We start from the raw sequence: 14807 nt of genomic DNA, 5'->3' as shown, positions 1-14807 counted from the left end.
TAAAATTGGTCACAAAGGAAAAAGAAAGGGAGAGAGAATGAAGGAGGGGAAAAAAAGAAGAGATGAAATTAAGTAGTGACCTGGTTACTTTAAAATAAATCAAGGCAATTTATAATTTATGCACAAGGTGGAAACTCTGGAAACTCTGTAATTTCAAACTTGTAAATAAACTGAATTTGAAACATTACTTTTGATGTTTTTTTTCTTGTTCCTTTTTCTTTTTCAATATAGCAGTATTTAAAAATAGCACAAGCAGCATTCTGGAAATACTCCAATAAACACAGATTTATTCTAGAAACCTTAGTTAATCTTGCTTTAGTCAACATGGATGGAGAGCAATGAATAATCCAAGAATGGGTTCAAAATTCTGGACTCTGACAGAAAAATACAAAGATACTAAGAATACAGGAACAATGTATGTAAGACTCTAAACCCCTCTGAATATAGGAGTCCTAGATTAGCTAAAGAACCCACTTTTTTTCCCTATGGGAAATGTGTACCTATTTTCTTTATAGAAAAATTTTTTCTATCTTGTATCTGGGCTCTCATTAAGAACAAAATTTTGCACATTTATCTAGCAAATCTAAACCCAAGAGGAAAAGGAAAAAAACCTTTTCCTAATTTGCTAAGATCATTAGATTTTGATAAATGTTTTCTTTGTATATATGATAATTTTCTTGCTTATCAGGTTTACTTTTGGGTGAGCTTTTGCCAATCAACTAACAAAAGTATGACTACAACATACTGTCCCATTCAGAGAAACTAGCTTCTTCAAAAGCAATTTCTCATTGTCCCCTATGTCACACACGTGATTTCCCCGACGCTCTTGACACTGCAGTAGTGAAGAGAGAAGGCATTATTTCTGCTCTCCAAATTTATTTTACTTCATGTGCTCCCTGCATGAGCCTCCTGGCAAATTTTATTTGTTTAATTTAGAAATAGGCAGAGCAGTACCACGAGCCAAGAGGAACTCAGTAAACCCTGTCTGCTATAGCAATGTTTAAATTAGACAGGGGAAAAGACTGCTGAGCTTAATTTGATTAAATAAAGGGGGGTTTGATGTCAACCACGGTGAATTTAGTACACACTTCTTTAAAAAAATAGGTATTTTCTTGTAAATGTTTTCATAAGAAACAAGATAAAATGTATTTGATCAGTTTCCATCAGTCCATTTTATTCATACTCCTTGGCAGGCTTTGGGATATGCTGGGAAATTCTAATGATGCGTCTGTTATCAGAGAACTACACTGTATCTATATCAACTGGCTTATCAGTAAAAACAACCTAAATATCTACTCTATTCTTTTTCTTGCTGAGTCTACTTAAAAAGAGACTAAAAAACAAACAAACAAACAAACAAACAAAATCCTGTATCCAAATGGTTCCAGAATGAAAAGGTTGAAAAAAAAAAAGAACTTCAGTCAAGGTAATATAGAGAGAAATGATCTGAGCCCAAGAATAGAGGGACAGAATGTACAAACATTTTTTAAATTTATTTTCTAAACACTTATATTTAGAAAAAAAGCACTTTTCATCTTAATGATTTTTCTTAATTTTGCATTTTCCCCCCAGAATATATGCAATGGGATGGTACCATTTCCATTTATTCTGATGAGCAAGTAAAAAACTATGATATAAAAGAACTTATCAATAAACAGGTCTGGACTATGTGAACCTAGGTTCTGTAGTTTTTATATCTTGAAAGCTGTTAACAAGGCAGGTTAATTTCTTTTTTTTGCCTCTCTCTCCTTCCCTCCCTTCCTTCTTTCCCTTTCTTCCTCCTTCTCTCTTTTCCATGAAACTTTGTATGTACTTTTTGAATATATAGTACAAGTACAAAATTGATAAAGATACAAAAGGTTATACAGTTAACAGTATTCCTGCTACCTTGTACTCCCAGTCTCTCTGAGCCTCCACAGAACTTTTCTTAGGTCCGAATACAGCCTGCTAGAGATGTTCTATGTTTACATAAGCATATACATGTGTGTATGTATTCCCTCTATATAAATGGCAGTATACTCTAATGTTTTCACCTTACTTTATTCACTTAAGAATTTGATATTTCTACATATAAGTTTAACTCATATAAAGCCCTCTTTAAAAACTAGCTATTTAGTCTCCATACTATTCCATTTTATAGATATACTATAATTCATTTAACTGGTTCTTGATTGAGAGGCATTTAGGTAGATTCCAATCACCCCTGCAATGACCTGCAAAGAAAATTCTCATGTACTACAAGCAACTAATGACTGGACAGTGCATAAGCTATTTTTAGGTGTTAACATAATTTTAGTTCATCTTATCTAAACAGAATAGTAGTTTCAAAGGTCCATGAAGAAAAAAACAATACTAATTCTTCAGCTATAATCAAAGGTTATTTTAAAATCAACAAAGATGCATTTATACCTAGAAAGAATTCTATACCATATTAGCTCTTATATTGAAGGTGAAAATGCAATGAAAAACTTCTAAAAATTAACTTTCAATCACTAACATCCAATTACTGTTAATGCTATGAAAACTACCAGTTGACAATTATAAACTTATCCTCCTCTCTTCAGCTAACTTTAAATTTTGTCCTACAGAAAACCAGACTAGAAAGAACTTGGAAGCTATATGGATTTGGTTTTCAAATAAAAATAGGAAGTCCTTTAAAAAGAGGACAATCAGCAATACAACTTCATTGAAAACCAAATGTACATAATTAGAGGAATTTAGTTTTTTATTATTTACTTTTAAGTAAACTGTATATCCAACATGGGGCTCAAACTTACAACCCCAAGATCAAGAGTCACATGCTCTACCAAATGAGTCAGCCAGGTGCCCCTAGGGGAACTTATTTTTAAAAGGAGGTACTAGCTCCTTAAAGAAACCAATTCCTTATCAACAGCTGGATGAATGCTATTAGTGTTTTCGCATTTTCCTGTTTTAATGCCCTAGTTCCACCTTCCTCCAATTTCCTGATAATGGTTTAGTGGAACTCTGATCCCAAGACAAACTGAAATAAAAAATAAGATAAAAAACAAAACATTTTTTCTTTTTGTTTTTAGTGATTATTTATTTTTGAGAGAGAGAGAGAGAGAGAGAGAGAGAGAGAGAGAGAAACAAAGCATGAGCAAGGGAGGGGTAGAGACAGAGAGGGAGCCACAGAATCCAAAGCAGGCTCCAGGCTCTGAGCTGTCAGTACAGAGCCCAACGTGGGGCTTGAACCCATGACCTGAGCTGAAGTCAGATGCTTAACTGACTGAGCCACCCAGGTGTCCCTCTTTTTTTTTTAAGTTAAGAAAATTTACTTTTACAAACCCTTGTGTAGAGGGCTTTCAATAGAACGCAGCTAGGGAGCTGCTTTGCTATGTAGGAAACCTGGACCCAGAAGCAGGTCACCTACGAATGGTTTAGCACCAGGTTCCCCACCAAAGTGCACTGCGTGAGGGGTGAGGGGTGGTCCCCTCTCCAGCCGACCCGTTTCCTGACCTAGGGGCTCTCTGTACCCCACCGGTCCTGACCCCAGGCTGTATTGCTCCATCTGGGTGGGATTCTGACATAGACACATTTAATCATAATCCCACAGATGGCAGCTTTGTCCCACTGGCTCCTCAGCCAAGCACTCAACAATTTTTAATAAAACAGCTTCAGAAGAACACTATATCACCCCAGTGCTAAAAACTGGACTCCAATAGTAGTATTCCACAGTCAGCAGTGCTATCAGATCAGCTACAACAACAAGGCTGCGGTGGCCTGAGAGCTGTACCTTAGTCCCCTTCCTCTTTCTGGTGAATTTATTTTCCTGGCATCCTAGTCTCCTCCTGGAATTAGAGCTCAGCCTTGAAATCCCAGTGTGAGATAGGAATGTAGCCTCACCAACTGTGATGATATGTCAAGGCACTGTTCTAAGTGCCAATGCAAGAGACAAAAATCCCTTTTCTTATAGAGGATGAATGCCTGACACAGTTGACTGGTATTTGTCCTTCAAATTCTTCACTATTCTGCCCTATACATTTTGGAATATCTTGACAATCTCTCTGGTGTTCCCTCCTGGCAGACAATTGCTGAGATGTGCCAGGTTTATGAACCCCCTAGGTATAGCTCCTTATTTACCTACCTGAACCTTTGTTATCAGCCTAAACTGCTCTATTAAGCAGACCAAGTGCCAGGTTTTTGTCATTCACCATCTGATTTGCTTTGTTGTATGTGAGTCATGGATGAAGTGATGTCTTTGGGAAGACTGCTTAGAGTTGAGTTTTAAGTGTTGCTTCAAGTATGATTTTATCTTAAGACTGTCTAATAGGGTAGCCACTAGCCACATGTGGCTATTGAGCACCTAAAAGTGGCTGGTTGAAAATGGTGTGTGCTTCAAGTGTAAAATACACTTGAATTTCAAAGAATCAGTATAAAGAGAAAGAAAAAGAGAAAGAAGTCTCAATAATTTTGAAAAGTATCGAATTAACTTGAAGTGTCAATATATCTTTGCTAAATAAAATAGATTATTAAAATTAATTTTAGCTATTTCTTACTTTTTAAAATGTGGCTACTAGATAATTTTAAATTACATGTCATTTGCATTGTATTTCTATTGAATTGTGCCCCTTTAGAACATTTAGCTAATGGCAGCAACAATAGAGTCATTAGTTTGAGAGATCTGCTTGCCTATCTACCTATCATAATACCTAAAAATGAAAGTTCTTTGCAGAAAAACTGTCAGCTAATAAATGTTGAAGGAATACTAAATAAATAAGATCAACACCATTTTGCAATCCCCAACAGAATAACTCATTAAGTAAGCATCATCAATGGATGCTAAAACCATTAACAGAAGTTTGCTGTTCATCCAGTGACAAAATGACACCCTACAGATTATTTACAAATTGCAAAGACAAGATCCAGTGGTTCTTACTTTAACAAATGATCGAACTTAGCATATGAACAGTGCTACAACCTGACATTACATAAACCTTGATACATGAGGTAAACGTTACTCACAAAGCATTTTGCCCCAATGTTTGTGAACATTTTCAAACATACAGAAACAAAGAAGAAATTTTATGATGAAAATCTATACTCATATCATATAACATTGTACTCCTTTACTTTATCACATTATCTATCTCCTTATCCACTTTATTTTGATGCATTTCAAAGTATATTGTAGACATTACTACATGCCCTCTCTAAATAATCTATGAAGTATTCTTGCCAAAAATGTTTAATTTGAATCTAATCAAGCCTCTAATCCTAACTTGTAGTTTACAGGAAATACAGGCACTAGAGAGGAATAATTTAATTGACCCTAAGAGGAAAGAGAAAAATGCAGAATATGGGACATTCTGTAAGGTTAGAGAGTTTAAAAAGTTTATGTTATGAAAAAAAAAAAAAGTTTGAGTGACCAGACTTAAGAGTCTAAAGAGATATGACAAATTCCAATTTGTCAACCTAAATCAGATACTATTTGATTAAAAAAAAAGACATTCTTGCAACTAGAGAAATAGGAATATAAACTAGATGTTTGTATCTATTATATAACCATAGGGGCTGTGGTTATTCAGGCGATTATTCTTTTATTCAGGAGAGGAATGCTGAAGAGAAAGACAGGTGTATACATGCATATACATAAATAGATTTTTAAATTTATTCATTTATTTTACAAGGATAAAGCAAATACAGCAAAATGTTAACAATTATTGTATCTAAAAAGAGGGTAAACAGGTGTTCACTGTGTTGGTCTTTCAACTTTTCTGTACATCTGAAACATTTCAAAATAGAAACTGGGGGAGGGTAGATAAAAAAAAATCCATTGCAGAGATGTTGATATGGTCTGTCTATTTTGTCCTGCCTGGGCCTTTCAGATCAGGAATGTGATCTTTAAAAAAACAAAAACAAAAAACTTACCACTCACATACACATAAATATGTTTTGCAACAGTATTTCTACCTCAGAGTCAATACTATTATTAGCTAAGTCTTCAATATGCAATATTCCAACTGATGATTTAACCTATAATAAGCAATGGCTTTAATGCTGTGCTATTACAGAATACAGCTCAATCACAAGGCTAACCTTGAGATCAGGCTCGCTGCCACCAGTCTGTGTAGTGTGTAGATTGATACAGGCTGTCATACAACATCAGACTCTATATACCATTTGTTAAGGGTATCCTACAACAGATCTTGCCTACTCCTGGCAACTTCAGACATAAAGGTTCTCGTGATCTTTTTGCCTTCAGATTTCATTCTACTTTCCAACCTATTGCTGCTGCCAAAGTCATCAGGGCAGTTTCAATCTCAAGTCCAAAGACATGCTCATCATCCAGGTAATTAGAAATAGAAGATCATTAGCAGAGATCACTGGATACAGTATAGAATAAACTAAATAAAAGTATGAAATTAACATTATTAACTAAAGTAACATTTAGAAAAAAAATAGGTATGGAATCTTATGTGTGAACCTATAGTTGAAAAAAGAAATCAGCCACTGCTGCTTTCAAACTATGGTTAGAAAAAGCATATAACCTGGAAACAAAGAGGTGCCTTGGAGGAAGGAGTGAAAAGGACTAGTATTAGACACTAAACTAAAAACTGATATAATCAGGGCTTAGGTTTTACAGTTTAGAAGGAAAAAGGAACAACAGGAAAGTATGAAACTACCTTAGTGAAGACAAGTCAGCATACAAATTTAAAAAAGTAATTAATTATAGTCTTGTTTCAGATGCAATAAAATAAGGAAATGATATTTACCAGGGTTTGTCTTCTCAAGTTGATACCATCGGTAAAATGCTCTTTTCTTCTGTTCGCTCAGGTCTGATCCCTGCTGCAACAGCCAATGAGAGATCCGGCTCTGACTGATCCCTGTGTAGAAAGAGAAACAGCTGTTGCGGGTACTGAAATTACAGGGAAGCTGAGGGCTATGTCGGTCCTAGGTTAGTGGGTGCTTTATTCTCTGTGTTACTCTATAAGGAAGCAACTCGAGCAAACTCTCTCCTGATAAGACTTCTTTGTAAAGGCTGACTGCCCGCCCTGGCTAGAATATACTCAGCAATGATCTACTAGAGGTGAAAGCATTTTATTAACTGAGACTTGAAAGTGGTCTCTAAAAATTAATCTATAAGCTAGGTTCAGGTGAGATAAATGAAGAGATTCTTAATTAATAGTTATATGTCAGAAGTCTATTAGATTTGTGCTCCTTCTATCACCACCTATACCCTAATCCTGGTTGAGAATATTAGAACTTTTACCTGATACTGAGAAGAAAAAAAAAAAAAAAATGAAGCCAGCAAGTTTTGCTATTCATTATAAATACTGATGAAAAAGATTTAGGGACTGAGAAAGGAGAGGTCATGAAAACCTTTTCAATAAGGTTTCTGGCTTATTTGTTAATTTACGTAGGTGTTTTCAGACGTGTTACTATTAGTACAGGTAATGAAGAATTGAAAGAATTTTAGAATTAAGTTGCAGGATGACCTCTTAAGAAATCTCAAGAGGTAAAGACATTCTTCTAAGACACAGACTTATAACAGTAAAAAAACTGAATAGAATATAAAGCAGTTTTCAACTACCTCCAAAAAGTTCCTGACAGCAATTAATTAGAAATGTGAAAAACGTCCACATCTGAAAGTAAAAACACATGTCTAAAACTTACTAGTATGAGAATCATGCTTCTTCTGGTCATTGTAGCTATTCCAAAATGAATAATTCAATATACAACTGGCAAAAGCAAAGAATAATAGGAAAGATAAAACTCTCTTATACACTCATAAGGCATCTTCCAGAAGACCCTTCAGTTCTCACAGAGGGTTAACAGTATCTAAATTCTCCCAAGGAATTACTTATGGTAACTGGATAGTACTGAATGCCACCTATGCCAACACCTGTTTAAAACCATAATGCACAATAGGAAGGGTGCTATCATGGAAGTAATCACACCTCCTAACATGAGAAGAAGCTGGAGGTCTGGTGATCACATTTAACTCATTAAAAGCAAGCCCCTGGAGTTTCATACTTTAAAAACCAATGTTAACAGAATATTTCAGGAAACCAGGGAAAGGAGATTTGTTAAAAGAAAGGTTGGGGTTCGAAGAAAATTTCTCTGATTGGAAATACCCTTCACTTTCAAGGGTGAAAGTCAAATAGGTTCTAAAACCTAAGTGATTACATTATCAAGTAATTCACAGTAGTTTTCCAGTGGACTGAAGATGTATGTGATGCAGGTGTTGGCAGCTAGCACTGTATGCTTGTTCTAAGAGAATGCAAATCATTCTGGATAATTAAATTGGCTGTGTTTAGCAATGCTTTCACCAAAAGTCTAGTTTCAGATATTATACTACCTTTTACACTACTTTTAAACAAGATGAAAAAAACAATTTCCCACTATGAAATCAAAATTGGTTTTCAGGCCATATTTAATATGGATTCTTCATATTGGCACCATACTACTCGAAACCAGAGGTAATTTGAGAAAAATCTGTTGAGAAAATAAAAAAAAGAATATACAGAGATTCTGAAACTTTCAGTATTAAATCTGCACACAGATCACAGAGCCAGTAGATATTGGAACTGTCCAGGTTCTGGTGGTGCTGTAGCGGAGGAAGAGGGAAAAAGCCCATCAAAGGAGATTAAATTATGATCTAGTCACATAATAAAATATTGGGCAGACTTTTTTTTTTAATGTTTATTTATTTTTGAGAGAGAAAAAAAGAGAGAGACAGAGCATGAGTCAGGAAGGGGCAGAGAGAGCCAGAGACACAGAATCCAAAGCAGTCTCCAGGCTCGGAGCTGTGAGCACAGAGCCCGACATGGGGCTCAAACTCACGAACTGCAAGATCATGACCTGAGCTGAAGTTGGTGCTTAACTGACTGAGTCACCCAGGCACCCCTGGGCAGACTTCTAAAAATATTCAAAAACAGCCATCAAAAACAAATAATAACAAACCAAACAAACAAAAAGGCATCAATACCAAATGGCTGGCAACAACGTACAATATATGGAACTCTCATACTGCTGATGGAAGGGTAAGAAGTCAGGGCCACTTTGGAAAACAACTGGGCAGTATCCACTAAAGGTGAATAAATGCACACCACATGACCTAGTAATTTCTTTCCTTGATATACAGAAATTTGTACATACTCAATAGAAGTGTGTGCAAAAGGCATGTACATCCTGTACATGTACAGACCCACAGGAGCATTTATTCATAATGATCCCCAATCTGAAACAACTCAAATGCCTATCAACAGGAGAATACATAAAAATAATTTATACATTCAACTAGAGACTACCATACCAAATAGCAAAAGGATAAACAAACCACTGCTATATGCAACCATATGAATAAATCTCACAAAAATAATATAGGCCAAAAAAAGTTAGATGCACATAAAAAAGTCACACACAACTACATGACTCAATGCATATACAGCTAAAAAACAGACACAATTTATCTATATGGGTGGCAACCAGAATAGTGGTTACCTACAGTTAGGAGAGGCAGTATAAAGAAGGGTTATGTAGTGATTGGCATCATTACTGATCTTGATCTGGGTGACAGTTATATGTGTATATTCACTTTATAGAAATCATTAAGCTGGACACTTTTTACTGAATATTTCAATTAAAAAAAAGTTTGCCCCAAACATTTTCAAAATTGTAGGCAATGTTTAAAAGAATACATTGATATGTATCAATACGGAAAGATGCCCATGAATAAATGAAAAAGTACATAGTTTTATGAATATATTTTTACATAATCTACATTGTTTTGTGAAGTAACAAAACCTTATATATAGAAAGATACACAATAGGAATTCAGAGTGGCATATTTTTCATACATTGTATACCTCTACATTATTTTCTTAATCTTTCTACAAATATGTATTAGTTTATTTTATATTTAGCCTTTCCTTATAAACACTACATACTTTGTTGGTTGCTTTAAAAACACTGTAATGATGCTAAACAACAGAGATGTGCAAAAAGAAGTTAATTTCAGCCTTCCCTCACCAATTCCACTGAGGTAAGTAATGTTAACTGTTAATTTATGTTGTTCCACAATTTTCTCCATATGTAATTATTAATTTATAAAACAAAAGAAGATGATAAAGAATATCCTCCTGTCTAGTCTTTTATGTGTGCAGATAATAAACAAAGAACTTCTTCCCTGTAAATTTAATTCGTTTTCATATACTAAATACAGAAAACAAAGTAATAAAGCAAGTAGTTTTTTCCAGAAGAGGTACTACAAAAGCTGAGTATGTACAATAACACATTTCACAGTCATTTTTCTTGGTTAGCAGCTTGCTGATAGGTGAGGTTCCTCTAACATGCATCCTTCTGTGGCTGGTCCATGCCTTTGGTCCATGGTTCAGTTGAGTTGGTCCATGCTTCAACTGAGGTAGGTGTCAGAAAGCCCTGCTGCTTTTGTCTGCTTTGGTACTCCTTCTTGGGAGAAAAACTCCCTAACTCCCCTCCCACTGCTGAAAAAAATAAAAAGTCATTCTCCACATGTTTTAGCTCCTCATAACCCCTTCTCCACCTTTCACAGGGCAGAAGAAAGGAAAAATTTACATATAACTTTCATACACTCAGAGACTACAACTAACCCCCATTAATTTCTTTCCAATAAGAAAGTGATGGATCACAAAGGACAAAAAAAATGCCAGTCTCATGCACATTCTTTTCTGAGCTTCAGCTTTGTCATGCTCCTTCCAGTTCCTCAAATGCCACGTTCCCTTCCACTAGAGGGCTCTCTACCACAACCCAATCTGGTCAAAATCCCTAATGCTACAATTTAAATGTTCTCTCTTCCTTCCGCTTCCTGTGGAAAGCCACAACTACTGACCACTCCCATCATCTTCATCTTTGAAATGCCAGATACAACTGCCCAGTGTGAGTTTTCAGTCAGCTTCAGGGACTGCTTTGCTAGCTCCTTAAATGCTAGTGTCCCAAGGGTTCCATCTCTAAGAATCTTCTCTTACTCTACACACTCTTCCTTTGGTCATCTCAACTGTCAATAATCGTGACGTTAAAATTCTAAGTGTCGATGACTTCCAGAGCACCAGACTGTTATTTCAACCATCTGCTAGATAGTTTCATGAAATTTTGCCACAGGTATTCAATATCATTAATTTAATTCATTATCCTCCTCCTTTAAATCTGCTCTTCTTCTGTGTCCCCCCCCCCCCAATCTCAATTTTACCTACCATTCTATTCTTTCCTCCAAATCTCACATGCTTACTATATCCAATCACTTCTTAAAATTCTCTTTATGTTCTCTCTAATTCTCATGTCTGCAGTTTGGAATCTCACCCCCTTTTGCCCGGAGAATTGAAATAACTTTGATACAAGAACAAGCCATCTAAGATCCACAAAGTACAAAATCCTCATGATCAGATCTTTTTTATTACAAGATCATTGCACAGTTGAAAAAGTAAAATGTGATTCTTCAAGTAATTTTCTACCTGAGAACTGCAGTCATCTCTATAATTTACCTTCCACAGTGTAACCAGAGTTGTATCTCAAAAGTTTTAAGTTAAAACACATTCTCCATAGGGGCGCCTGGGTGGCTGAGTCAGTTAAGCATCCGACTTCAGCTCAGGTCATGATCTCACAGTTTGTGAGTTCGAGCCCCACGTCGGGCTCTGTTATGACAGCTCAGAGCCTGGAACCTGCTTCAGATTCTGTGTCGTGTCGCCCCCTCTCTCTGCCCCTTCCCTGCTCATGCTCTGTGTCTCTCTGTCTCTCAATAGTAAATAAACGTTAACAAAAATAAAATAAAAAACGCATTCTCCATAAAAATAATTCACTAACATGCAGAAAAAAGTCCATCCTCCATCTCAACTTATCTCTTATTCCCTATCCTAGAAATATCCTTGTTTATTTGGCATGAAACCTTCCAGACTCTTTCCTATGCACTTATGTCTTTTAAGACATAAACATGTATCTGTATACATATATAGTTTTTTAAAAAAAAAAACCACACATTTGTAGTTATTCTATACGTAATAAGTAATGTTTCGCACATAATGCCTTGGAATTTTCTCATGAGGTACATAATGAATTTTCATCATTCTAATGGCTATGTAATATTCTACACCACAATCCACCTACATATCTACCTGTTATTGAACATTTCAGTTGTTGCTAATGGTTTAATTATACATGATATATACATGACATACATTATATATATATATATATATATATATATATGCACACACACACATATACACACACACGATACAGGATAATTATGGTTTAATTACACATGATGATGAAATAAGCACTCTATGCATATCTCTGTGCATATGAATGGATATTTTAGGAGAGAGTCACAAGAATGGAATTTTTTTTTTTTTTTTAAATTTTTTTTTCAACGTTTATTTATTTTGGGGAAAGAGAGAGACAGAGCATGAACGGGGGAGGGGCAGAGAGAGAGGGAGACACAGAATCGGAAACAGGCTCCAGGCTCTGAGCCATCAGCCCAGAGCCTGACGCGGGGCTCAAACTCCCGGACCGCGAGATCGTGACCTGGCTGAAGTCGGACGCTTAACCGACTGCGCCACCCAGGCGCCCCAAGAATGGAATTTTTGATTCATAGTATATGAGCATTTAAGTTTGTGACAATACTGAAGAGGATTGTACCACATTTTATACTCTAACCAAGTGATGAGAATGTCTCCTTACATTCTCACGATTATTGAATACTATAAAACTTATTTTTGAAAGTCTTTCATTTTGAAATACATGCTCATTATAAAAAAAATTATAAGCAATTCAAAAGGAAAAAAAATAAGAGGAAAACTAATTAAAAAAACAAAACAAAACACAGGAGCACCTGGGTGGCTCAGTCAATTAAGTGTCCAACTTGTCCAACTCTTGATTTTGGGTCAGGTAATAATCTCATGGTTCGTGAGATCAAGCCCCATGTTGGGGTCTGTGCAGACAGTGCAGAGCCTATTTGGGATTCTTTCTTTCCCTCTCTCTCTCTCTCTCTCTGCCCCTCCCCTGCTCATGCAGTGCACTCTCTCTCTCTCAAAATAAATAAATAAATAAACAATAAAAAACATACACATCTAAAACAAAACCAAAAACCCCCAAAACCCCCCACCCCCACACGCATCCAAATTCTCACCACTAAAATATAACTATACTCATAACAAGATCATCCCAAGCATATGTAGACATAGGATAGGCAGAATTACTAAAATGACATACTACAGACAAAATTTAAAAAAAATAAAAACATAAAATTCAGTCTGATTTAGATGTAAGAAAAAAATTTTTAATAAACTAGAGTGTAAATAAAGATCAATTCAACTTTAGTAAATGCTTCTGTGAATTTAGCAAATTCAAATAAGATACCTAAAAAAATGCATTAAAACAAGAAAAAGGATTATACAAAAGCACTGGGAGGCTGGAAGCATTACTTTCTGACTTCTGGCCAGAATGTAATGGCTCCTGGCTAAAAAGCTGAGGAATTAGCAGGCTGTGGTGGCCAGGCTCTAAGATGACCCCTAATAATCCTCTTTGTCTTCCTCCTTTTGTGTAATCCCCTCCAACACTGCTTGAGGGTTGGTTTATGCAACTAACAAACTATGGCAGAAATGACAGTCTGCGACTTCTGTGCTAGGTCACAAATGACATTACAGTTTCTGCCTTGCTCTGAAAGTTGGTTCTGAGGGAAGCTAGTTGCCATGCTGTGAGACCACTCAACCAGACCTATGGATAAACTTATATGGCAAAAAACGGAGTCATTCTATTAACAGCTATGCAAGTGAATCACCCTGGAAGGGAGTCCTCTGGTCTTAGTTAAGACTCCCAATGACTGCTACCTCCTGAGAACACCCTGAACCAGAAAGATCTAAGCTGCTCTTGACCCAGAGAAACTGAGACAATAAATATTTAGGTTTCAAGTTGTTAAGATCTGATATTCTTTTTTTTTTTAACGTTTATTTATTTTAAGAGAAAGAGTGTGAGCAGGGGAGGGGCAGAGAGAGAGAGAGGAAGAGAGAGAGAATCCCAAGCAGGCCCTGCACTGTCTGCACAGAGCCCAGTGCGGGGCTCAGTCTCCTGAACCATGAGATCATGACCTCAAGCCTAAATCAAGAGTCGGATGCTTAACCAACTGAGCCACCCAGGCACCCCCTAGATCTTATGTTATTTCTTATGCAGCAATAGATAACTCATATGCATACATATACTATACTTTCCCCATCTCTCTCCCTGGCCTTTATACCCCACTCCTGATATTTGGAATATATTTTTGCATAGTTAACATTTGTAATCTGTTCTGGATTCATAATTCCCATAGTTGTTTACTCAAAGTTCTAAATTTGAATGGATTCAAGATTTACCATACAGTTCCCCAGGTTTTCCACTCTATACATTTTTTGTTTTTAATTGGAACATATTTTCCCTACAGTAAAGTACACTACTCTTAAATATATATTTCAATGACTTTTGACTGTGTATACACACATATGACCATTGCTCAAATTAGTATAATAGATTATTTTCATGCTCCCTAAAAGACCCTTCTTGTGCCTTTCCAGTTAATCCCAAATTCTACATTTTCAATTTAATTTTTGGTAATATTTCTTCATCAAGAAGTTTTTATTACTGCAGGTTTATCAATGCTATTCTTCCCAGTCCTTGTATGCTTATGTTTGTCTTCCATGTTTATTTTTTGAGGACAACACTACAAGGGAAATAATACTGGGGGGATTAGGGTTTCCTTCGAAATCTGTTTGGCTGGAGTGATGTCAATGGGAATGGCAGAGTAAGGGCCTCTGAAAAGCCAGTCCTTCATAAATGCA

General features: G+C 36.0%; 1 protein-coding gene across 10 annotated transcripts in view; it reads right to left on the bottom strand.

Moving 5' to 3' along the window:
* The window catches only part of HMBOX1 (homeobox containing 1), a 188158-nt gene that overhangs the window by 50286 nt on the left and 123065 nt on the right, over nucleotides 1–14807 (bottom strand). For all 10 annotated transcript variants that reach the window (XR_007151415.1, XR_007151416.1, XR_007151417.1 and 7 more), the window contains exon 5: nucleotides 6735–6845. Coding sequence is in view for 7 of the 10 variants with exons in the window: in XM_047854899.1 (XP_047710855.1) it covers nucleotides 6735–6845 (111 nt within the window). In the remaining 3 variants the exon portion in view is untranslated. The remainder of the gene's footprint in view (nucleotides 1–6734; nucleotides 6846–14807) is intronic.

Source organism: Prionailurus viverrinus, chromosome B1 (assembly GCF_022837055.1).
Source record: "Prionailurus viverrinus isolate Anna chromosome B1, UM_Priviv_1.0, whole genome shotgun sequence".
Classification (NCBI taxonomy): domain Eukaryota; kingdom Metazoa; phylum Chordata; class Mammalia; order Carnivora; family Felidae; genus Prionailurus; species Prionailurus viverrinus.
This window is presented reverse-complemented; position numbering and strand designations above follow the sequence as displayed.